The 27,263-nt window shown below is 39.6% G+C and overlaps 1 protein-coding gene across 1 annotated transcript; it reads left to right on the plus strand.

The window, feature by feature from the left end:
• On the plus strand, positions 1-27,261 carry cdh15 (cadherin 15, type 1, M-cadherin (myotubule)). The gene is made up of 14 exons (XM_012850666.3): positions 1-251; positions 10,984-11,151; positions 14,785-14,940; positions 15,276-15,420; positions 17,332-17,513; positions 19,800-19,928; positions 20,029-20,211; positions 20,837-21,081; positions 21,177-21,313; positions 22,847-23,077; positions 23,170-23,409; positions 24,463-24,611; positions 24,733-24,924; positions 26,407-27,261. The coding sequence occupies exons 1-14, from the start codon at positions 201-203 to the stop codon at positions 26,605-26,607; spliced, it is 2,409 nt and encodes an 802-aa protein (XP_012706120.2). The 5' UTR covers positions 1-200; the 3' UTR covers positions 26,608-27,261.
• Positions 27,262-27,263: the final 2 nt, after the last annotated feature.

The following is a 27,263-nucleotide window of genomic DNA, read 5'->3' on the forward strand; positions in this document are numbered from 1 at the left end:
TGTAGGAGACAGATGCTGGGAGAGGGAAGTACGGGCAGGCGCGCACAGTGGAGGGACAGAGAGAAGGAAAGACAGAGAAAGGTTAGGAAGTTGATGTGTTTTAGCACTTTTTTCCTGTGCTGTAAAGCCACAGAGGAGGCTCAGATCCAGCTGTGGTCAGAGGTGTGTGCAGAGTGAGGTTCAGAGTCCTGGTTATCAGGATGGCTGTGTGGATGTTGATGAGCTGCGTGCTGGGGCTGCTGGTTGGTCAGGTAAGAAAAATGTCATTATCTCGTATCAATCTGTTGTAAATGAGAATGAGCAGAATGTGATGATTCATTTAAGCCTCAGTGTTGGTCTTTGTGTTTAAACACCTTTAATCTTTGACCTTTCTGGTTTTTTAAATAGTTTTATTGACCGTAAAAGTCAGCTGTCTAAGCTAGAAGAAGGATATCCCCTTCGGGCTTTCTTGTTGCAATGAAACATCGGGGACCAGTCTCAGAATATAGCAGTGGGCATTGCTCTGCCTGCTTTGAAGATAATCCATTTGCACTTGAGTTGCACCATTTGAAGCGCCTGCCCTCTCCTTCCCCTCCTCCTGATTTTGGTCTTTCAGCTTCCTGCTCCTGCAGAGTATGATCTTGTTTAGAGAACAGCCTCTTGCTGCCCCGCTCTTCAGATATACAATTTATGTTTTATACCTGAGTGATGTCCTCAATTGAACATCTACTTATTTTCATCAATGGAGGCGAGACTCTGGCTCTGCAATCAGAGCCTTCGGCTGAACTAAACATTTCATCCGAGCCAGAGAGGGGAGGATGAAGTATTGCGAAGAAGACCAGAGCCCAGATGCGTTCAGAGAGGGCTCAGGGCATCCTGTGACTGCAGACGCCACTGTGACATTTAGAATGGATGACAAAGTAAACTGACTTATTGCCAACAACACTTCCAAATACCATCGGTCTCTCGTTCTGTTTGGATCAGTAATTCAGCCCAGGTTGAGCAGATGAGTGAATTGGCCTCCAACGATTCTTCAGGGTGGTGGGGGGAGGCTGCAAATGACTAACCCACATCTTCTCAGCTTTTCTTGTCTTGTTCCACCGTTGTAACTGATTGTAGGGGGGGGAAACCTTTTAAAAGCAGTTTTGACAGATAAACCGCGGCATAAATAGGAAGAAAATATTTCTTGAAGCGAGGTCGAAGCCTTTACATTTCAGTCGAATCCTTATCTTGCTAGTCGTGGACAGAAACATAAATAAATAATGATCTTTTCAGTTTACAACTTGATCTATGTTGATGTTTTTAACCAAGTTGAGTTCTTGTGGCTTACAAAGTATTTTACTTAGAGTGGGAAACATTTGGAAGACACACCTGGGCTAGAGTTAAGCTTTATAATTACAAGCTAGCCTACTTCACATACTTAACACAGGGTTAGTACGCATTCATAAAATGCCTGAAATTAAACTATTTTTGCTCATGTATCTCTAACAGATAAAGAAACTCATTCTCATTCAAAATGTTAAAAATGATGTTTCATAACTGTTTTGGTCTCTAGATCCTTTACTTCTGGGTGTAAAACTGGACCCAAGGTTTTTAAGTGTATTTGATTAAGCATTAAACTGCTAATTTTTTTAATTTTGTAAAATTATGGTACAGTTTTCCACTAATGTATTTCCACAGTCTGATCTCAAAGCTTTAAACCTTCCCCAGTTTCTGTGTCATTTGCTTCCAAACAGTCACACTTTCTTGGGAACCTTTAAAATGTTCTTGATTAATTATTTATCTTGCAGGTTTTGGGGCTGTTTTGTCACTCATTTGGTATATTCATATGGCATAATTTTTGTGGCATTTGAGTTTAAAATTAATAAAGTAGAGAACAAAATATGAGTCAGCCCTACGAAGCAATGTACAAGAGAGGAAAAAGTGTCTGAGACAGTTTTGACTCCCAGAAAAAGTAAAGAAAATCAAGTATAGGCCAGACATAGGACCTTTAAAGGAGATATATCATACCAAATCCACTTTTTAAGCCCGTAAATAAATTTTGTTGTGTACTTGGAGTCTCTAGGAGTGCAGAAAAGTTGGATGTAGTCTGTCAAGGAGATGCGTAGATATCTTCATATTCTGCTTAGGTCATATTTTTCAAGCTGTTCAGCTTTCTCTATTCTATATTGCAATTTTTGAACAATTACATCGCAGTATTTGCTGCAGAGCTGCTAAACAAGGACATGGACTTCTGGCTAACCAATTTCGCAAATCTGAAATAACATTACAATATAAAGTGCAGCAGTGATAAGAATGTAACAATGCAGGAGAAAAACAGTTTTTTGAAAATAGTGTGCAGAAGAATGTTGTTCAGTATTGGCAGTGCAAAATGTTAATGGTGCAAAACTGCAGTCAACTTCCAGTTATGTACTTTTAAATGTAACTGGATTATAAAAGCTCAGCAATGCTGGCAGTGCAAAATAATGATGCAAAATGGCCATAAAGTTCAGTTCTGTGCTTGTGTGATTCAGAGTCCCATTTAGAGATCACCAGTTCAACATTCTGATGGATATTTGTGGATTGGGATAGGGATAAGCGTGTTAAAAGATGCATGGGTATATATATATATATATATATATATATATATATATATATATATATATATATATATATATATATATATATATATATATATATATATATATATATAGCCTCAATTTTGTTTTCCAAGCTCAAGGATGTGGAAGCTGCAAGTGGATAAGTGAAAATGTTCAGATGTTGGTGTATTAACCCACCCAGTTCATTACACCGTCCCCTAGCATGCCACAAAATGGCCAAACAGGGTGGAGTGTAACACTCTGTGACCTGAAGGAGGCGCTGTGGAAAGAGCCTCTTTTAGATTTAAGCGAGTTGCTCTAAGATGCAGCTCAGAATAGGGGCAAAAGAGGGGCTGTGGGGCAACAATAACCATGAATTCAGACTAAATCATTGCAGGTCCACTTTAAATAGACTAAAAGTGAAAGATTTAATTGTGAAAAGGAAGGACTTTAAAAGCATGACATTTCCCCTTTAAGATGGCTCATCTTTCTGCTAATCATCGTCCTTTTGTAAGATTTCTGCTAACACTTCACTTTGTTGGGGTTAAAATCCTAGTTTCTGACTGTCAGAATGTTGTGGGTAACGTTAATGGGTTAAACTGAGAAACAACAGCAAATCTTTGAGACCGGCTGCTGTGCAGACACAACATTATCTCATCCCTGGAGGACAGATGCCTCTTCATTCACAAACTACTTGCATATGAGAGTTAAATGTCTTAGCATACAAAAGATAAAAGTCTTTGAAAGTGTAATGAATTGTATAAGGAGAACCCAAATGTAAGCCGGACACAGAGCTGTAGCTTGAAAAAGGGATTTATTAACAAAGAGGTCCAGGGGACAAAAGAACTGGCTTCAGGCAACAAAACAAGGCGAACTCCAAAAATAGACGAGCCGAAGGTTAAACGGGCAAACGGACAGGCAGGCTAAACAAAAACAGATAAGGAAAAGTACTCTTACCGGGGAACTTGGACAAGGGGATAATACGAGACGTCCTGACAACAAACCAAAAACTAAAGCGAGCTTAAATAGATGAACGGAACAGAAGAGCAGGGCGGGACTAATTAACTAACACAGGTGGAAATAATAAACGGAGCACACAGACTAATGAACCTAAGGTAAAAAGCAAGACAAAGACTGGACAAACACTAGCCGAAATAAAGACTAATACCGGAAATCCAATACAAAACAACACAACACGGAAATAAATCCTAAAACAGAAAAGTCGACTAACTGAAAATAACCAAAACCACAACAGAACATTACAGAAAGTACTGGAAGTGAATTGAAAACATGTTAAAAAAAATAATAATAATCCACAGAAAGCTTTTCAGAAACCATTAAAAAAAGAAACATGCTAAAATCCAAGAAATAATGGCTCTGTGGAAGACACGTAAGAAAAAAAAGATTATTCAAAACAATTAGCAGCTCAACATGCTATTTTTTTCTGTTCACAGTGGATCACAAGTGATGATGTTGGATGAAAACAGTTTACCCTCTGCAAAAACAATGAATTTCTGTAATAAATGCGCCATCATAATCAAATCCATGTAGCCATTAACACCTGTCAGTCAAGCCTTACTCCAGGTCACCTGGTATCTGTAAGTAGTGTTTGAAGTGAAGGGCTCGGGCCTGTTGGCTGGGTCTTGTGGTGATGAGTGGGCAGCACCAGCAGCTGTTCCCAGATGCGATGCCATTTGCCCATTTGCGCCGCTTCGTAATACCCATTCCCCCACCCCCTCGTGGAAAGAGTGGTGGGTTGCTCCTGGACCATGAAATCAGGTACCAATCCAGGGTGCGCAGCAGCGGCCAGCTGCCGCTAAGGTCTCACTCATCGGAAACAATCGGAGGGTTTGGAGTCTGAATCTCAGGTCCCGCCTGGTACCTGCAGGCTGTTTTTAACCGTCTGGTGTTTCCAAGGGAGCAAAGGGTACCGAGACGACTTCCACTTCACAGAATAAGTCACGTGCACGGAGAAGTCAATTTCCTTTGCTCATTGTTGTCTCATTATTTTTTTTTTTTACAGACTGAGATATGGACCAGCTGGTTACAGCTGTTGATTTGGTCATATACCCGAGTAAGCCAGCAGCAACGTCCTGATGGAGTTTCCATTGGTGCTGTTTTATTTTTACGTGTAATTAAATACTTTCAAGAACATCGTAAAGAGCCTTTATGAGTTTGTTGCTTGTTAAATGTTTTGTCTCCTCGCTAAGCTCATGATTTCCCTGAAAATGGGTTTCTATATAACGCGTCTTCAACATTCAATAGTTGACATTCTACCAAATCATTAAAGATAATATGACAAATATGATAAACATGCTGCTTACTTTGTCAGGTGAGTGTGTATATATGTGCCTGTTAAGTCCTTCTTTTAGCTTGGAGCCATGACCTTGCTCAGCAGTCATGAAGCCCAGACATTTGCTCCATAATGAGGGGACACACTTGTAGAGGGAACATAAATAGGAAGCTCTACTCATACCAAGCCAACATGACTAAGCTAGGAGTGTTTGTTTGCGGGACCCTTGCAGAGAATAACAGACTGGTTTAACGTTTGTGCCTGAGGAGCAGAAGCCACGAGCTGCTGCACCTGTGGGACCTTCGGCCTTTGGCCAAGAAGACAGTCTGGCGTTGCTTAGTCAGGCAACACTCAAGTTCTTCAGTGAGTTGTTGTTGCATTTCCAAATAAGAGACAAAGACTCAATGGATGTGCAGCAGAAAATTTTGTCTACGTGGCAAACTTTAAAAGGTCGCAACCGGTCAATGAACAGCATCATCCAGAAATGAATGGGGAAAAAAAGAGTAACTTCTCTTCTCAAACTAATAAAATATTAATAATGTTTGGATGCAGGCATTTGCATTAGTTTAGTTTAACATAACAGTGGAAGTGACAACCAGAGCAGTTCAGAGGGGTTCTCGTGCCCTTTTTTTTGATCAGATACACAAATATAAATCAACAGAAACAAAATAAGCACATTCCTAAAGTTTGGATGAATTTGGACAACGATGTTCATGTAATTTCTGCAGTGCCTTTTGAGATGGTGGGGTTGATTGTTTTTTTTATTTTTTAAATTATAAGCTGTTGCTGTCAAATTTTGTAGCAACATCAAAGGTGGTTGTGAGTATACATGAACCAAGCAGTATCTGTTCCACCTCCTGTAGCCAACACCAGGAGCATCCTTGCAAGTTTAAACAAACTGCCCCGTTCACATCAGAATCGTTATTTTCAGTCTTATCATTCTTCTAATTAACGCCTGAAGGATAATAATCATTCATAGCCTCTTTTACCTTTAGGACACCACCGTTGTTCCAGTAACTCCTGCAGGCTATCCTTTGCTGTTTCCTTTCATTAGCACGCAGCAGTACACACATCTGAAATAATAAAATTATAATGGCGCATGCCAAAACATAAAGCCACCCCATGACAGCGATTTGTCTTCTCAACAACTGTAAAACGCTCATCCCTACATCATATAATACCCAGAATTACAAAAAATTTACTTCATCATGCCAATCTCAGTTCCCCAAGCCGTTGGGGTGTTACCAGAGGTAAAAAAAAAAAATATTCAAGTAAAAGTGTTGTTACTTTGATTCAATTTTGTAAATACAAGTAAAGTTACCAATGTAAAACATTGTTCAGATAAAACTAAAAAGTACCTTATTAAATTTTTACTTTAAGTAAAAATTACTTAGTTGCTTCTTTATGAGCCGAAGAAAGTCCCTCTCTTGATTTCACAGAGGAACAAAGGAGATATTGGTCTCAAACATTTTTTTTAAAAAGGAGCAACTTTATAAATGAAAAAGCTACAGAGAAATGAACCATGTAAACATATGACACTATGAATATTTTGGAGGTGAAACTGATGTTTACATTTATTCTTAAAATATAATTTTGCGAGTTCACATGGTCATGGTCTTAAACATAAACCTGATACTCCCCGCTTATTAACTTCTACAAGCAGCAATTGGATGCCACCTTGTTAGAGCTAATGATGCTACTTATAGCTGTAGATTACGTTTGGTATTAGTGTTAAAAGGTAAAAAAAAACTAAACAAAAAAAAAACATTATAGCATGTCTTGCAGCACAGAAAAATGAGCGTAGTTTTTTACAAACTCCGCTTTTTCTTCATCTCCACATGCTTGATGTTGGGTTTTTAAAATGCAGTGGCATTATAAAGCTGTTGCCTTTTTGTACTTTTGTACTTTTTTGTAATATTAAACTGATCCCTAAAGTATGGTCATGGGTTTTCTTCTTTCTTTTGGTGGTCAATTTCAGCTGTAGTTGATGCTTTCTTGCTGGATTGATGTGTGATGATGGGATCTGCAAACTCTCACCTAAAACCCAGGTGATGGATCACTGCTACTGCTGGTTTTTTATCTAATTTAATTAATTTATTTATTTATTTTACTCAGAAACAGATGTGATTTCAAATATAAGATTCTTAAATAAAATCATACTCAAGTAGAAGTAAAAGTTAAGTTTTTGTAAACCACTTTAAAAAGTACAAAGTACTCAAAAACTGTACTTAATTACAGTAACATGAGTGTAGGTAGCTAGTTACTTTCCACCCACATTAATCTCCAAAACATTTTTGACTTACTTCCACAGGCTTGTGCGGATTCAATGTTTTACCTAAGAGAACAAGATCTCTTAGCCTATAATCTGTCTTAATCTTCCTGTCAACAGCAACCTTGGGAAAGTGAATTCGGAAAAGACCATCCTACCAAATAATCCTCTTCTTTTTGTTGCGATGAGAACAAATCATCCCCAAACAAGCTGTCCACACTTCTGGGAGGCAGAGCTGTAAAAGCGTCTGGGGAAAACGGCTCTGAAACAGTTAAACTGCGCGCGGTGTCATCGCCAAGCCTGTCAGAAAAAGGCCCTCACCGGTCCAATTGGTAACGTGATCCTGTGCTGTTACTGCATCCTTGTCTGGTAAAAACATTAGAACTGTGCAGATACTCAGAAGAGCCTCCGTCCACAACACAATGTCATGTTTGCTAATGCAGGAAGCTCTGAAAGGAAGTGCGTAAATGTACGAGCTGCCTTCCCTGAACACTTTGGTGCTTGGAAGCGGTTCTGTTCACCTCTCTATGCCTCAAGTTCAGGAAAAGCTGGAACACGACGAGGCCGTTGTGTATAATGGAAAACTTTAGTCCATTCAATTTGGAAACATTAGATATTGTGACTGTACTTCTCCAAATGTGGTGTCTAAAGCTATTTTAACCTGTATGAGTTTTTTTCCTTCACTGGTCATTTTTTTCGTCATACAAGGGTCACAATTGTTGCATCTGCAGAATAACTTTACCGTAGTTTTAAAGGTTGCTTTTGGTGAACTGATCTAACATAGTTGCCATGTTCTTCATCTCTCCCAGCAGTTCTTCCACATTAAATGATTAAATTTCCTCTCTTTGCGAAGTGTTGTTAATTATATCAGTCAGTCAGACTTTGTTCTCTTCAAATTAACTACCATTTTACCTTTGTGACTAAAATGGAAATGGATTAAAAAAAAAACATCGAATAATACATCCTGATTTTTTCCTGATTTGTCATAAATATCTGGTACAACTTCATTCTGTCAAACATTCAAGCTATATTAGGATTTTAACAACACAAAGGCAAGTTTAGCTGAACTTATCATTATTTATTGCAAGAAAAACACAGAAATAAATTATTTTTCACTAAGAAACAGCAGAGGGATGAAGCTTTTTAGGTGTTTAGACTGTATAGATCAAAGCCTGGCAACAAAATTGATTTGATTGCATTAGTGTTTTTAAAGTCCCTGATTCTCCCTCTAATGCCTCCATGATCAAAAATGCCCCATTGACGTCCATTATATTTGGGTTGCCTGTTAAATTTAAATGATAGAATGAGCCATTGACATGTTTTTCAGACTTTTTCTGGTATATCGTGCAGACGACATCTCAAGGAGCTCAGCTGTAATGAGAAAAGAACATTCAATGAGGCATTTTGAGTGAGCAAACACTGCAGGTTGCTGGTATAGATTCTGCATAAATATCAGCAAAATGACATGCATCATTATTTGGTATATTGTGCTCATGCTAAAAGTCAATATGCAAGGTTTAAAGGTGATATGACATCACTGTCTAAACCATTTCATGTATTTTATATTGTTGCATATGTAACTTCAGACGGTGCCACCTACATAGAAAGATAATCCTTTGGTATTCATTTTAGACATTAACACGGCCTCATCAGTGCCCAACAGAACGTACCAACCCCCAAAACCTCAGAAAAACTAAATTTGTTGTTAAGGCCCCTTTAAACTAAGGAAAAAACATTTTTACAACATAAACATACGTTATCTTGTTGGAGCTCATTTGGGCAATCTCTTACTTGGACAGTTCAGATTTCTAAAACAGGGGTTCTGCAGAGTTGTTTGCAGAGTCAGGATCTTAAATCAGACCTGGAAGCAACCAGCTCTTGGAGCAGGTGGTAGTACTCACCGCATCAGGTCTCTGGAGGACCCAGGGACGCAGCTGCTCGACTTTTCACATTACATTCAGCACCGTGACTCCTCGGTAAAATCACGATCCGCTATGATGAATTGAACTGACATGTCATGGCTGTTGAGCCAGACATGTGACAGTGGCCCATGCAAATAGTATTTCATAGGCATTCAAACCTTTTGCATTTGATTTAAATAAAGGCTATGATAATATACATTAGAAAAAAACATATTAATCCATGCTGCTTTGCTTCACTTGAGTCTTTTGATAAATTAATCTCCCTTACTTGATCTGGCCAGTTCTCTCCTTCAGATTAGATACTGACTGCTAAGAATCTTTCCACAGAACCCTGAAAAATCTGTATTCAGGCTTGATTAGTGTGATTATTGTGATGTTTTAAATCCAGCACACTGATTCCTTTGAATATTGATGCAAAACTGATATTGTTCCCATCATCCCCAGCTGTAATCAATGCTCCAATCATACAGCCTGGCCAGCCAGACTTTCTCTTCGCTTTTCTATACAGCGAAGTGACTTCAGCCGCACCGAAAAGAGGCAAAAGTTAGTCCGGCTGGCCAGGCTACCAATCATAATCGCTGCCGGGGCCAAAGGAGCATGTTTTGTGAAATAACATTAGTTTAAATCAGTTTGCAGTCTATTAAAGCATTCTTGAAGTAAAACAATGATCTTCAAAGCTTAAATGTGGCAATTTCCGAAGAATGTCAGAAGCTTTATGGAAGTCTATAATTGGAAACACAACTGGGAATCAGCTGTTATTGACTTTGAGACCGAGTAGCACTCCAGGACTTGTTTTACACCAGAGGAAGTCAAGTGTTAAATATGGAAATATATTACCATCGGGATGTTGATGGGTAGAATGAGTTAACTAGGTGGGGGTCAGGGCTATAAAAAGGTCTAAGATTAGCCTCCCCTCTGACTTGGCCTGCAGATGCCAGCCATGGTTGCCGTTCTTCTCTGCAGACTGCAGCAGCATGACAGATGATCTGTGCAGCAGATTGCGTGCACAAGAGAACCGGCTGTGATCTCAGCCCATTCACAGCAAATATGCCATTTCCTGCAGATTTATTCATGTTCAGGGTGTACATGCGTTGGGGCAGGTTAATCATTAGTGTTTGGTTACATCTGAGTGAAAACACAGAGAGGGAAAATGGTTTTCTTATCCTGAGTATTACGTCTTTGAGCTCTTAAACATGTGAGAAGCAATGCTGACTCCGGTGAAATCCCAGAGACAAGCAGGAAGCAACCAAAGGAACTGTGTGCATGATCTTGCGCGTGGGTGTGGGTGTCTGGTCGATGGTCATGCATATAGTGCACATGTGATCCCACGGTGTGAGAAAGCGAGCGAACGAGTGCGCCTGTGGAATTCCTGCAGCGGAGCAAATCCGTAAGGTGATCCCAAACTCCCAGTCAGGTGCAGAGCTTGAGCATAAAGGGGAATTTGTTAGCGCGAGGGGGAATGCGGGTGGGAAAGCAGAGGATCTAAATCCATTGTCGACAGCTGTTGTGTGAGTGTGTTTCTCACGTGGGTGGGTGGGTGTGTGTGTGTGTGTGTGTGTGTGTGTGTGTCTGACTACAGTCCTGACAGCAAAGTGATGATGGAGAGCCTGCAAAAGGAGCATGAGTATTAGTGTTTCCTTGTCCTGAAATAGTTTTGCACCCGGATCAAAGGGAAGTGACAAAAACTGGTTTTAGTAGGTGAAACCTGAAGCGGTCTCCTTTGCTCCGAACAATCCTCCACACCCCCATATTACAGTTATACTCAGCATTACATCCATTCTGTCAGGCCATAGGGAATATCAAAGCACGGAGGGACTTTAAACAGCTGCATATATGTGCAACTCTATAATGTTTATTTTAAATTAGCATAGCTCTCTGGAGTTAAAACTTCATTTTAGCTTCGACTTTGATCTGATTTACTGTCAACCATGTTCCCTCCAGGTCTGCAGCTCTGCAGAGCATCACCACCGTGATGCAGAGCAGGACCCTCGGACCCTTTACCTCTGGAGAAATCAAGGAAACGGGATGATGAGAGTCAAGAGAGACTGGATCATCCCCCCCATCAGAGTGTCAGAGAACAGCAGATCCGTTCCTGAAGATCTGGTCCAGGTAAAAATGTTGCTTCAAAGCATATGTCAAATGTATCTCTGGGCTCTTTCATAGGGGAATAGGAACAAATGGGTCCTTTGTGACAGGGTGCTAATAAAGATTACATTTTAATTGGCCCTTTTTCAGTATTGTGATGAAACCCCACTAGTTTGTTACTTTAGTTTAGGTGCCTCTAAGAGCCTGAATGGTTCTCAGATAAGAGTGAAGTTGATTTTTCTTTCTTTCCTCTGAAACTGTTCATGAATTGTTATGAAAATGAGCAAAGAAGCAGCGACAGTCCTAAACATTCAAACATTTGAGAAAACCTAAAGAAGTGTGCCAGAAAATCTTTTCTTAAACACATCCAAAGGTTTGAGGCAAAATTAAACGTTCCAATGTAGGAGGCTGTACAATATTTCTCCTTGTTTCAAGTGTACTTTTTTTATGAGTAAGTTTAGTTTATTATTTATTTCACAGGGACAATGTGTAAATACATACATTTTTACAAAAAGAAGAGATGCTTTGCAACAGATTTTGCTACAGCTACTTTCCACCTGCAGCCCCTGGGCAGGCCACAACAATATAATACATCCAACATACACATTATGCATCCAACCATATACTCAGTCTGCAGCCATTCACACAACACTTCAATTTACAATTGAAAGTAGGTACATACATTTCCCAAAAGTTATTTCCTAACATTTCATTAGAAATCATGCAGGCCAGAGGATCGTTTCAGGCTATTTGGGAGGTTATTCCGTTCTTTGCTGGCTCTACATGAAACGGAGGTCCGTGCAAAGGCTGAGCGTCTTTGAGGTAGTCTACAGTCCTTACGAGCTGTGGACCTGCATATTCTAGTTGTCTGCCTAAACCTGCACACATCTCTCCAGTGGTGGTGCTGGATTGTTATTTAGACTCTTAAGTATTTGTTGCTGAGTATACGATTAAACTATCAGGACTTAATATATCATATTTACTAAGAATGAGGATGCCTTAAAGGCTTCATGTCTAGTATCTTTAAAGTCTGATTATAAACTCATTTTAGTGGTTTTGATGATGAGGCATTTGCTTGGGACCAAGAACAGATGCAATAATTAACACGAGAAGCAATCATTGAATTTAAATACATTTGTGCAGCCTCATAGGTGAGCATATTCTGATGTGTTGACGCACCACCAATCCTTCCACAATATACATTTTTGATATTTTACAAAAATATGCAGCATGAACTTTTGTTTCCTAGAGTTGGTGAAGTACATCGCAACAGTTTTATTTAAATTCGGGGTGTGAGACAGAATGAGGTAAGACAGAATGCGACATTTCCCATCACTTTAGTTAGTTTGCCACACTAAGGGCATCCTGTCCATGAGCATAAATGACTGTGTTGTCCACGGACATTTGTACGTCCCCCTAACCATGAACAATGAAGACCCAAGAACAGAGCCCTGTGGGACACCATATCACAAGCTTTAGGTGTTGACAGCTTATTGCTGATCTTTTCGTACAGCACCTGGTCACTGAGGTATGATTTTATCCAGTCCAGTGCACTGTGAGATTAAATAAAATCTCTGATCTTAGACAGTAACACACAGTGTGGTTAATCGTTATAACCTCCTTGCAAAGGTCCAAAAATATAGCACCCACAAGTCCGCCTTCTGGCTGCCCTGGCTCTAAATTGACCAAGATGAGATTATTCTATAGCTTTGAACCTCTGAGAATAATCCAATAGGAAGAACAATTAATCAATTAATAATTTAGTATCCTTTTTCATTGGCGAGTATTTATGTGATGCACTGCTGTGGAGCTGTAGAGCCCTTGTTAAGCACATTATTGTAAATAAGAGTTAAGAGAATCAAATGCACATAAGATGCAATTATGTGAAAGAGGTTGAACATTTTGCGTCAGAGTTTGGTCATAGTGAAAAGGTACTGTATGCAATACCTTACAGATGTCTTTTCTTTGTTTTTTGTTTTGTTTTTCCACACACACATTGTTCAGATCAAATGAATTTTAATATCAGAGAAAGGTAAACTGAAAAAAACCTGCTTTCAGATGGTGGCTTCATTTCTAACAAGAAAATAGCTATCCAAGCTTACCTCTTGCTATATAAAAACCTAATGATTGGAAATGCCCCCTTTAGCAGAAACAACTACTTTACTAAACAAGCAGATCCATTTTATATACATAAATACACATAATTAATCACAGACAACAGAGAATCAGTCTGTTACGTCACCCAGGAAGTTTTTCGGCCCACTTTTCCTCGCAAAAATGTTTAATTCAGCCACATTGTGTAAGATTATGCCACAATAGGGCCAGACAATAATTCTGCAACAATATATATCAACCAATAGATGTGTGGTGCGACAAAAAGGGTCAATAAAAAGTTCAACAGAGAGCTTGCAGTTTTGGTAAAATGTTGGTTGAATAAAGGGTTGGGTTTGAATTCAGTGTTTGTGTGTTCTTTATCTAAAAATAGGTCATTAAGCAACAGCATAAAATGGCCAGGGCTGCACTTAACATTGATATCGACCAATATGATTTCTATTTTATCAATGTGCTTTTTTTCTGTATTGTCCAGCCCTATGCCACAATATTTCAAATGGGTCAAAGTCTAGACTTTAATTAGGCCAGTCCAAAACCTTTATTTATTTATTTTTTATATATTTTATAGACATTTATATTTGTTCTTCTGATGATTGTTCTACTGCATAACCCTGGTGAACTTCAGCTGAAGTTCACAACCTGATGGCCAGACTTTCTCCTGCAGGATTTTCTGGTGAACACCAGAATTCAAGGTTCTGTCAATGACAGAAAGTCATCCTGAAGCAGCAAAGCAGCCTAATCACAGCTAATTTTTGACAGCGTCAGGTTGCTTTGAATGACCCCCCCCCCCCTCCCTTGATATGTTAGATATTCATTTGAGAACTCTCTGTTTATGTACTCTGGTTATCCTTGTATATTGTAAGGTTTAAGTTTTCAAACTGACCTTTTAGAGGAATTTAGGAAAACATTTTGATCGAAGGATTGTATAGAAAGATTTAATCTTTATTCTTTAGATATATTGTTTCAAAAGTAAGAAATCTCTCCAATTTAACCTAGATAATATAGGAAAAGAGTATGTAATTATTTACTATTTTACATGTTTCCACATGTTTCCACATGTGAGGATAACACACATGTACGCCGTAATAAACGTTAGTCCAGACTCCGAAAGTGAATCCATTTTGTTCTGTGTTTATTATACTTTGTTTTAGCTAAATTATCTAAAAGTTTTATCAAAGTGACGGATGAAGGCTTCCCTGTTGTAGTGACAGTGGTGTTTAATGGGTAGATGAAATATAAACAGCACGTAAAGGTATAGAGTGCTGCTAATTGTGCAAATCTTTCAGTCCAAGGAGAGTCATTGAATTACTTTCAAAAAGTGACGTCTAACATATGCAAGTCAGAGGAAATAGAAACAAAATCCAGAAAACGACTCCTTGCTATTATTAGTTTGAAATCTCAAAGGACCTTTTGAGTTTAAACACTCCGGGCTTAACTTCCCCCCATGCTCACATCTGGTGTTCAGAACATATACTTTACAGCCCTGCTCCCAAGCGTCCGATGAGGCTTTAATGATCAGCAACGTTTCCTTGTTTTTCTGCCCAGATCAAGTCTGACAAAATCTTCTCAGGAGAGGTGATCTACAAGTTAGAGGGACCAGGGGTGGACCAGGAGCCCAAGAACCTGTTTGAGATCGATGATAAAACGGGATGGATCAGGAGCAAGCGACCGCTGGACAGAGAGCAGCACCGTAGCTTCACGGTAAGACCTCATTAAAGAACAATCTTCCAGAGGTCCTCACTGCTAAGAGTTTGCACGTGTTTCCAGATCATGTTTCTGTCTAACGTCACAGTTCATTGTTTTGAACACCAGTAGAAACAGTTGGAGGTCAGTTTTCCAGGGCCCTTATCGGCATCTTGGGAGAAATGTACATTCTCTTTGTGCTTCTGCTAGGGCATGTCCTATACATTCACCCATATGTCTGAAAATAAACATTATCTACGATTTGATCTGTCCTTTGTGGAAATATTTTTTGATACAGCTCCATAAATCAAACTCGCAATCAAAAGAAATTCTTGCTGTGTCTCTGTGTGTAGCTGAAGGCGTTTGCGCTGTCCCCCAGTGGAGAGAGACTGGAGAACCCGACAACCATCGAGATCGTGGTGCTGGATCAGAACGACAACAAGCCCCTCTTCACTCAGAAGCAGTTTTTTGGGTCGGTGCCAGAGTTCTCTGTCCCAGGTAAGAGCAATAAATTAATCAAAGTGTGACATTGCTTGTCTTTTTGATTTATATTGTTCTTCAAAAGCCATCTTAAGTTTCTGTCTTAACCTCTTGAGACCTGGGAACTTTAGTTCAAACATAGGCTTGTAGACACTTGGAAAAAGACTGAGAAGGATCAGTTTCTCTTCAGATGTATATGTTTGATCAATTGTCAGCATCATTTACAGATCTATCTGTCACAATCCTAAGGTGTTTGGTTATTTATTAGTTTTTAGGTTCCTTGGGTTGTGCATCTTTCAGTTAGTGTTTAGTTTGTGTGTAGTTTACCTGTGTTTCATGCCCTTGGTTTCCCACCATAGTGGCCTTCCCCGCTGCGTGTATTTCTGTTGACTATCTCGCACATGTTTGTTATCCAGCTGATTATCGCCCAACATATTTAAGTTCCTGCATTCTGTTCAGTTTTCCCTGGATCCATAGTTAACCATAGTTAACATGTTGGTTTATCTGGTCTACAACCTTACCTGAACTGTCGTGCGTGTTCTGTTTATTAAAGTTACTTATCTGTATGATGGCTCAGCGTCGCCTTCGCTACACTGTTGATCCTCGACAACCACAAATCATGACACTGTCAGGAGGAATAAATATATATGTTTGGAGAGACACTGATAATTTTCAGGCATCAAATAAGCCCGAGTTTAGATTCAAATTAACGGGGTTTATATTGTTTATATAACCTGTTTATATTCACCTTCATTTCAGACAAATTGGTCTATGATTTAAAACAAAGTACATCCTAAAAATCAAGGACCTCCTGAAATGTGGCAGGGGTTCCGTTGTATATAATGTTGTATCCATCAGACTGAATCATTTTACATAAAGGGCAGGTCAAAAGTAACAATGGGAAACAGACGTGTGTGACGTGTCGTGGTGAAACTACAGTTCAGTTCACTCTCTTTAAGCCCACTGGACCCGCTTTGGCTCATTCTTATTAATGTCTTGGTATTTGTTCGACAAGTTACTACACGAATGTGATCAGATTAACAGACATACATCTAAATAACCTAAACATCTGGAATACATGCTAAAACCAAAAATGTTTCTCAATAGGTGATGTACAGGCATGAAGAAAGACAATTTTTCACTGAAGGAGTGTATGCAAAACCTGGTTTTATGATCTTTAAATCAAACTTCCTGCGTGCTCTGTTATGGCAAACAAATAATGCTTTTTGCTACAGATTTTTTTTTATCATACAGAAAATTGCAGCATGTCTCTAACGGGAACGTTTATTATGTTGGCTATCAGGTGCCAATAATAAGGTACATCACCCTCACTGTAAAAACTATCAGTAAACAAGGCTGCTAGATGGCAAAACAAATCAGCCTACAGGTCCTGAACAATCTCACCACTTTTTAAACAATGATTCATTAGTCTGCCACTGTTCTATCTTCCCACTGCAAAAAAAAACCTAAATGTACTTTCTGGCTGCTTGTGTTTCTGTGGAGTTCTGTTTTCTAAAACAGAATAAAATTCCTATAAAAATTCTGATTATCTATTATCCTATTACTAATTTGCCAGCTGCTTCTAAAATAGCATTCAACTCTACAGATGTCCACTTTAATCTAAATACTACACAGAAGCCTTTATGGTTTAATTTCAATACATTTCATGAATAAGTTGTTCAACCTGCTGAGTAGAACGTCCATTGTTGCAAAGGTGATCAAGGTTTGTTTTGTGGGCAGGAATATGCAAAGTCTAAAATTATTTCATACTCAAGGTGCCACACATTTATTTAAATAGATAAATTCATTGGTCTGTTGAACACTGTATTAGTTAAGCAAATACTATTTTTTTTAATCACCAAAAGCTAATGTAGAACTCCTAACAAAGTAATTCCCTCTCTGACTGAAACGTTAAATTCTCCTTGGCAGGCACACTGGTGATGTCAGTCTCAGCCACAGACGCAGATGACCCAATGACAGAAAACGCAGCTCTGGGCTTCTCCATCGTTGGCCAGGAGAGCATTCCTCCCAATGCTGTAAACAAGACTATGTTTGGCATCAACAACCAGACAGGAGCCATCTACACCAGAGACGTGGGCCTGGACCGAGAGGTAGATACGCTGCAGAGACTCAGATGCATAGAAAATAGATGGGAAACACTCAGTTTGTGCTTCGTACAAAGAGGGCTGTATTGTGAACGAGCCCTGCCAAAGACGTCCTGAACGTGCTGTTTAAGAGTGCATCAGTAGAAGCACAGGTAATTACCCAGGTGTCATTATTCTCCATCAGTCTTTAAGTTGGTACTATGGATCAAATCATTCTTGAATAGAAGCCCTGGGGTTCTTTTGTTGCCGTCACATCTGCTGCAATGTTTTGTTCTTTATTAGATGTTCGAGAGAAATAAAACAAAATAGACAATTCTAAAATCTATCTCACCTGGGGAAGCACAGCACATATGCACATTAGAGCCAGGCACTTTATAAAATTTAATAAAAAGCTAACCGGCTTTTGGACTTTCCTAACAACCGCCCCCAGACTGACAGGCTGAATGGTCAAACATCCTCCTCTACATACTTTTCACCAGGTACTATGTAGCTAAAAATGAAACAATGATACATCAGCCATTACAGTTTTTATTGATTGCTTTGACCCTTTTGCAAAACAGTTAACGCAGACGTCATTCATGCAGTCCAAACTCCATTGCTTTAGCTGTGGTAGCAAAACAGAAACCATATGTTCCAAGCTCTTAGAAACTTCTTGATCAGAATGAAATCACTGAAGCACCTGATTGACACTTCTTTACACAACTTTTTCAATTTGCAGTCAGTTTGCAGGCTTTACGTTAAAGGTGCCATGTTATGTGTTGTTCTTTGCACGCATGGATGGTCTAAGGCAGATGAGAGTCAGAGTAAGAGGTAGATGGGTCAGGGGAAGAAGATTATGAGGAAGAGGAATCCCTGTGCTTGGTGGAGGTGTAGCTGCTGCCCAATATGTAGACGCAGAGGCATGTCATGGATGGATCAGGCATGCAAGAAGATTTTTCACTATAGGTGCATCCCAAGGGAAAATATTGAGTGTGATGAAGATGAGGCCATGTGGCCTATTTGTCAAGAGTGGCCTATTTGTTACTGCAAGGTATCCTGTAGAGTTACTGCAATATTTCTGAGCTGTGTGAAAACGAAATTTCGTTCTGTATGCACTCTGTGTATACAAAATGACAATAAAGAAAGTCTAAGTCTAAGTCTAAGTCTAAGAGAGAAGAGACTAGAAGAGACAGACAGCCCTAGTATTTTCTGTTGGAATATTTCATTTGTAGCCACAATCTGAAAAAAAAAGACTGAATAAGCAATAAAATATGGATCATAACATATCTGATTCTGGATCAATTTTTTGCAAGAAGGCAAATTTGACTACAAATGACACTGACATGTAAGCTGCATGCAGTCATTGGCTACAATGAACCAGCAATGCTGCACTGATTCACATTGACTGTGGTATTTTGTATTTTGTTGCCCCTTTTGTAATGAATGATTGGAAGGGCTCAAACATTTGTGAGCAAGTTGTGTTGTTTGAGGGCAAAATGGGCTTTTGGTCCATATTTTGAATGTTTTGGCAGAGTTAGAGCCTTTTACAAACAAACTGTGTCATTTTGACCACTGGTGCCACTGTTTAGGCCTCTGTGTTAACTGTTTTGAAAAATGTGTAGTTTGAGTTGACTGCAAAGCAGTCAATAAAAACTGTAATGTAATTTTAAACTCCAGTAAAACTGCAGATTAAGAAGGGTTTCAGGATCTGGCTGCACGTTGGAACACCAACAGCCTGACTCTAAGAACCAGAAAGAACAGGGCAATTATTGCGAGTTTTAGGGCCATGAGGAAAACTGATCACAGTGCGGAAACCGTCAGCAGAGAAGCCCAGCTGTAGGTGAAACATAGACGTACTTTTACTTTTGTAGGATATTTAGGAAAGCTCACACGGCCAGCACAATTAAAAGCATCCTGACAAGTAAGATGATGGATTACAAGAAGCTCCAGAGCATATTGTAGAAAAATTAAAACACAGGAAATTGCTGAAATTATCAATAGTTAAACGCCTATTTGGGATTGGTTGTTTGAAAAGAGCTAAAGCACAACGTGGAAGGCACATGTGCACAAACAAACCGAAAAGATGCCTAATTGTAAGCAGAAGCTAATTAATAACTGCAGCAACTTTTCTCAGTTCTGACTCTGCTTCCTATTAAGCAGACACTTTAAATATGTCAGAAATAAAGTGCTTTCTTTAGCCATGTGCGATGAAATATTATTCCCCCAACTTCATGTCCAACACTTTTTAGCCACAGCAAATAATTGTGATCCCGGCTTGACTGCTTCGTGTGAACGTGCTGCGATGTCTTCCAGGTGGTGAAGGAGTTCAAGTTAATGCTACGGGTTGCTGACATGGGCGGCGATGGGTTGACCGGCGACGCTGTGGCCATCATCTCTGTGTCTGACATCAACAACCATGCACCCCAGTTTCACCCTGCCTCGGTGAGCTTCAACCCAATGGACTACAACACCGTGTTACTTTCAGCTTGTGACGTTAGTTGAATATTTTTTTGATATTTGTGTTGTTGGTGGTGCCTTGCAGTACAGCATCAAAGCACTGGAGAACCTCTACAATGTTGAGATTGGCCGAGTGAGTGTGACGGACAGAGACGAGCCGGGAACAGGAAACTGGGAGGCCAAATACAGCATATCCAACGACCCGCATGGAAACTTTGCCATCCAGACGGATCCAGTCACCAACCAGGGAATCCTGATGGTGGTGAAGGTACAGAGCAGCAAGGGTTTTATACCTTTGAGTGATTGAAGAACCAAACATTGCTTTGTGATTCCTTCTAATTTCATTTGTGTTCATATGAAATAAATCTGATCTTTTTAGTGTTTTGTGTTTGAGAGGTGTTTCAGCCTCGGGAGAGTTGGAATGGTTGAACAAAAAAAAAAAAAGAGTAACAACTATGTGCTCTCCTATTTTTTTTTATTTTAAGTGACTTCTGAGTCATTTATAACTTTTTTTTTGTTTACATCCAGAATTGTTAACCATCAATGTCACAACGTGTTAAATGAAAAAATCAGGAACTGAGACTTTGCAGACTAAAAACAGTTTTAAGTTATTCCATTTAAACAACCTACGTGAGCTCCTGAGAAAACCAAACATTTAAAGAAAAACTATTTTCAAAAAAATGTCTCTCCTAAAGAGCTGAACCCGTCAAACGCGACTATATACTACCATCTACTGGTTCGTATGTAAACTAAAAATTCCTCAAGCAATGTTTATGGCTAAGATATTTGTGTTTCGCAAAATGCTCTGAATTGAGTTTGACATAACACAAGGTGGGTAAATGTGTTTAATTAATATCTACTGTGCAAATGGTCTTTTCTGTGCCACATTACAGCCCCTGGATTATGAAGTGAAAAGGGAGCACACTTTGGTTCTGGCGGTGGGAAACGTCAATCCTCTGAGCAGCAAGGCTCCCAACTCCCCACTGAGTTCTGCCACAGTTTCTGTCACTGTTATGAATGAAAACGAGGCGCCGTATTTTAAGGAGAACCCCATACGGATCGAGGTCCCCGAAAATGAGAAACCAGGGAAGCTGCTGAAAAGCAACATCGCCTCGGACCCGGACCACTCTGAACTCAGGTATGACCTGTAAAGTACCTGAGAGGACACCTTTCTCCACACAATGTCGTGGTAGGGAATGTTTACTGAGGTTCCCCCTTCTGTTGGTGGTATAGATTTGAAATAAGCAAAGACCCAGAGGGGTGGCTGAGCATTGATGGAGACACAGGAGACATTTACCTCAGGAGATCCTTCAACATGAGATCGCCGCATGTCCAAAACAACATCTACAGTGCAACTATCACAGTTACAGGTCAGTTCACTTCTCTTTCTGTTCAGTTTTGCTTTTAAAGTCACTTCAGATTAGATTTTGGATTTTTCCTAATAAAAAGTCACCTAGACATTACAAAGTTTATTATACAGGCCCATTTCCTGCGAGGCTCAGTAGTTCACTAAGGCACCACCTCATAGACTGACATTAACACCTCACACACATTTTTATCATACAAGTGGCCACAGAGAAAACAAATTAAAAAAATGAACTTAAACTTTAGGCTTGGTTATTTTTCCCCTGAAGAAAATAATTCAGAATTGCAAATTTATGTTTACAGGAAGTAAAAGTATGTAAACCTTTGTGCTTACCTTCCCAGGTGGGATGAGTTTGTTAACAATAGCTTTGAGGAAAGATTTTTGTTCATTTTTACTGGTAAAAGGGTTAGGCTCACCGCCTTAGATTAGTTTGGTGTAAATTCATTGTGTATAAAAACGCTTCTCAATTCTCTTGTATGAACTGCTAATTTCATGTCTTTTTTCAATAATACCAAAACCAGAACTGGACTCGGCCTGACCAAAACATGAAGATTATCCGTCCCAAACTGCTTTTTTAGAATGAAAAAAAAAAAAACATGCATGCCTGTAACCATTTATCAGTATCATAAAAAATGAAAAAATAAAATTACTATTTTTCATAAGCAATAATCCTGGGCGATTTGCAGCAAAGAAGACTCAACCCATACGATCTGCTTTCATGTATTTGAGAAGGTTTTTGGCTTTGTTTCTGCAAATTTAATGTTGTAAAATTTATTTTAGGGAGCTCTTTATTTATTCCATCTAATAACAAGCTTTTTGTCCTGCACTCGTCTTGCTTGAACAATTCTGAAGGTTTTTTTTGTTTGTTTTTTTGTGGTTATATGTCATAAATAATCATTGACATTAATTGACTTTAAAAAAAAGTCTAACTTTATCAGACAAACAAGTACAGGCTAAGAAGCAAGTTTCAAACAGTTTGTACATATTGTATCATGTTATAAGGGTGTGATTAGTTTTATCTATTTAATAATAAATAATGACATTATGGAACCTCTGGAGCTTGGTTTTATATGTTTAAATCCTTGTAGACACGCATCGTTGTTGAAAGCACTTTTGCTGCCACCTAGTGGTCAGAGTTACGCCTAGTTATGTCTGATTCTGCTCATTTGTTCTCTAAATACCTACATTTATATGTTTTGTAGGATATGTGCTTCTTGGTTTATAATCCGCTTGACAGGACACTTTAGATTTAGACCAGGCTGTATTGGATTTAAATAAATTTACACGCGGATGAAGAATAGATCATTAATATGTTAAAATCAGAGAATTGAACGGAGGTTATTTTACCTGGACTAATAATAACTGTGGATTCTTTATGTGATGCAGTTCTCCTTATCTGCCTTTTGGGGATCTTGATTTAAAATATTTGAAATAAATGATTAGACTCCTATAACTGAGGTCTATGCTGTACATTTGTTGTTAGCATCAGTGATGGGGCGGCTGTTGTGATGTTTAGTGTTGATGCTCGCACACACAGATGCCGGCGGTGTCTCAGCCTCCGCAGCGGTGAACATCGTCCTGGAGGAAACCAACGACTTCCCTCCGCAGCTCCTCCCTTTGAGCAGCTCCTTGTGCACCGGTGGCAGCAGAGCGACTCCTGGTCTTTTACTGACGGCTGTGGATGAAGATCGTCCTCCTCACGGCGCCCCTTTCCATTTTCTCATCGTTGACTCTTTGTCGTTGAACTGGACCGTCACCAAAGTGAACGGTGAGAGAGCAGAAGAGGTGAAGCTCCATGATGGGTGTTCCTGTGAACCTCCGGTCCTCATGGCCTGCCTTTCTCCATGTCTCCTGCTTCAGATACCCATGCAGTCCTCAGCCCCACAGTGGAGCTGGAAGCTGGAGAGTATGCAGTCGTCGTGTGGGTGGAAGACTCTGGCAGCCCATCTCACGGCGCTTTAACTCAAGTCAATGTCACGCTGTGTCCCTGCGACTCCTACGGGGACTGTAGATCTGAGTCTGGGGCTTTCTTGGGCTCCAGTGTGGGAATCAGCTTCATCGCTTTCATCATCATCATTGCATGTGCTGTTCTTCTGCTGGGTAAGTGCCAAGCTGAAACTATGCTTTTTAAACTTACCCCAAAAAGCCATACATCTAATATTTTTGCTTCTTAAAAAACAAAAACAAAAAAAAAAACAATACAGACTTGTGGTTTACTGGAGAATAATGAAGCCTGATATAATAAACTGAACTCTCCAACATTGCTGGCCCTCCTGATAGTTTAATTTGAGACATTTAAAACCTAACTAAACTTAGAGCAGTAATCTCACGCAGGAAAATTGTTCAAAATCAAGCTTTTAATTTAAATGCATTTAATCAGTAGAAGTGAATAAAGTGTTAAGAAAAAAACTTTTTTTTTTTTTTTTTTTACAAAATCACCACTGCTAACCCCACCCCACCCTTATAATTCCTACTCAAAACATGGACCTGAAGTGCTTTTTGAACGAATTGCTACTTTTTAGAGTTAATCAGAGAGTTAGGGAACTTTTAATTAGCGAGCCATGATTTCCTGTTTCAGTTGGAGGCAAATAACCTTTCTCAAATCAATGCGCCCCTTCTAAAAATTCAGAAAATGGCTACAAAAAACTGCCATTTCCCTACACTTGGTTGTTTCCAAAGTCAGAGCAACAATTTTAAAATATTTTAAAAACCGGAACTGTGAAAAACAAGTCCAGATGATGACTTGTTTTTTTAGACAACCCTAGTCTTGAGAGAAATAAAAAAAAAAAAAAGAAGTTATCCAAAGCTCAGTGGTAGGGAATAGCAGCATTTAGTGTCAAATTGTGCTACTACAGTATAAAATGTATTAACATTTCTTTTGCATCTGGATGCTAATAAATGTGGGATATGAAACAGATCATACTATATTTTCACTCATAAACACATAATATCCAGAAACTACCACTATTTCCCCACAACTGACAAACAAAACAGACATAAATATTTTTTCAGATGTCCTTACTGAAGTCAAACAACATCTCAGGCTCTTTTTAAACACCAAAATGGAGCTGAGAGGTTAAAACACGACAACAAATACTTTGGTGTTTTGTTGGTTGGTGTAATACGATCGGAGGGATTGTTGCTTGTTTGCAGTGTTGCTATTCCTGGCGGTGGCTTTAAATGCCTGTGGACGGCGTCACCACATGAAGAGAGGATCGGGTCTGCTTGTCGGCGAGTCAGAGGACGACATACGCGACAACGTCCTCAACTATGACGAGCAGGGAGGCGGAGAGGAGGATGAGGTAAGACGTAGCGGTGACCTCCTAAGGTCGAGGCCGCAGATCTGTGTCTGAGGTTGTGTTTTCCTGCCTGTGTGTTATCAACCAACATCAAAGTGAGCGCCTCCTTTTCTCACCTTGACAGAATGCGTTCAACATTGACCTGCTGTGGAACCCCCGTGATGCGCCTCCCCCTCCGTGGTCCTTCTATCCGGGGTCTGGCGTTCCTCGAGGCAAGCAGCCCCTCAGGAAGGACGCCCCACATAGCCTGCCCTCCCCCATCTACCCCCGGCGGCCTCCTGCAGATCCCACTGACATCGAGGACTACATCAATGACGTGAGAAGCCTGACTATTAGAGCACTTAAACAAGAAAACAGAAACTCGTGACATCTAAACTAACATATTTGCAGATGAACAGATGTTATGCACAAAGTTCCTCCATTTTAATTGGATCTGACTGGATAGTCTGTTGTTTTTTTTCCCAGGGGAGGTCCTGTGGAGTTGTTACCAGCAGTCAGTATCTAACCAGCAATGAATATATTTTAGAGTTCTACTAGTTTGAAGAAACAGAAAGAAATTCAAACCGGAGAGTTGTGATGGCTAGGCAGAGTGTTCGGCTGTCTTAAAACAACCCAGTAGCAATTATTACATAAACAGTAGAATTAACATTAACATTGATATCACTTTCTGATTGGGCAGAAATTCATATATAAATGTTTGTTCTTACTGGTAATAATGGTGGGGCCCACACAGAGTCCCGACTCTAATGTGATAAGAGACTGTGGAGGGACATCCTGGCAATGACAAAGTGATCTTTCAGCCTCGAAACTCATCACCAAAGAAGAATCGTCAAAATACCATCAGAAAAACATCCAAAAAGCTGGTCACCAGTTTTAAGATTGCTGCAAAAAGGGACAGATTCAGTGTACCTTGTCAGAATAACAGTGTGATGCCACAGTTATTCGTATGCAGGCTCTGCATCAGATTAGTTTGTTAGTTCTTTATAGTCAAGTCCAAGTCCTGGGGCTTAAATTTCAAGCCACCAACATGTCCCAATGACAAAAGCCTGGAAACACTATACTCAAAAAGGCTAAACAAGTGTTGGCTTGAAACTCACAGAGGATCTAAAGAATCACTTTCTATAAATATTTAGCTACTTCCTTGAAGACTTTCAGCCCTACAATAGACTGGCAACTTGTTCTAAGGTGTGACCTACCTTTTGCTGGAATAGGCTATCTAAGCCTTTGACTTTAAAGCTAGGGTCAGCAATTTTTCCGGAAGTTTCCCCAAGTCCCTTTTTGAATAAACTGTTGCAGTTCTGATGTCTTGTGGATATTTTTATATTGTTTAACTTTACCTTAGAACAGATATGGAATTTGATCACTTTTTAAACCACAGAGAGACGAGGTTTTTCTGAATATGCACCAATATCCTGCCGTGTTGCACAGTGCATGCAGTGGCTTATTTTCTCTGCTAGCTATTATTGGTGCAGCTATTAAAACACTTCATTTGTATTTAAACTCATGCCAATATAATTTGTAATACCTCATTAATTATAAAAGATGAGTTTTGTATGGCAAGCTGGAAATGTCAAAACAAAATGTGACTTTTAAACAGTTGTTTTTGTATTTCTGAGGCCACTGTTGTTGCACAATTTCTACCTGTAGATTAAATTCTTTAATGTTAGAGATAGAACCTTACTCATTATTAAAGGATATCCCAAATGGTGTTGCACATGGAGTAGACTACAGTGCGAAACACGGTTTTAATACAAGTCTGTGCAAAGTTTCTTACAATAAAATGTGTTTCCTTTCTCAGGGCTTGGAGGCTGCTGACCAGGACCCCAACGTGCCTCCATACGACACGGCCCTGATCTATGACTACGAGGGAGAGGGCTCAGTGGCCGGCAGCCTCAGCTCCATCGCTTCTGGCAGCTCAGATGAAGATCAGGACTACGATTACCTCAACGACTGGGGACCACGGTTTCAGAAACTAGCCAACATGTACGACCCACGTTAAAGGCCGAAAGAACGCCACAGAACAAGACTTGTGGAGTTAAGGGCACACGCCATGCCTGAGGTGTTTTTTTTTTTTGTTTTTTTCCCCCCATCCTCTGGACAGATTTTAAACTAATTTCAGTCCAGCACACATGTCCTGAGAAAGTGAATGGGTCTTGAATTACTTGTGCCTTATTAGTTTGTTTGGACACAACTTCCAAGGCGACTTGCTGCAGCTTTCTGTAAAATAATTCACATGCTGAAAGAAGCTGTGCGTGTTGCGGTGCAGCGTCTGCTGGTCTTCTGCAGATCACGGATGAGGCACACAGACGTTTTTTTATGCATTTCTTTTTTTTACATGTGTAATTTTATAAGATAAATGTTCAATGTGTTGCTTTTGTGCTCTTCAACAAACCCTCCATTCCAGCATTTGTCAAGCCTTTAAGGGAGGAATCGTCAAACAGTAACATGCAATAATCTGCAATAGCTTCCCTGAAGTTAAAGAGATACATTTTTCTTTTTCTACATGTTCCCCTACACTCTTTACTGGTCTTTAAAATGAAATCCTATGTGTTTATTTCTTATAAAACTGGCTTTACTTACTCATGTGCATCTGTGTATTTATCCGGTACGTCGTCTGTATATAGACCAATAATAAATACAGCCTGGAAAGTGATA

The sequence above is a fragment of the Fundulus heteroclitus genome, chromosome 4 (assembly GCF_011125445.2).
Source record: "Fundulus heteroclitus isolate FHET01 chromosome 4, MU-UCD_Fhet_4.1, whole genome shotgun sequence".
In the NCBI taxonomy this organism is placed as follows: domain Eukaryota; kingdom Metazoa; phylum Chordata; class Actinopteri; order Cyprinodontiformes; family Fundulidae; genus Fundulus; species Fundulus heteroclitus.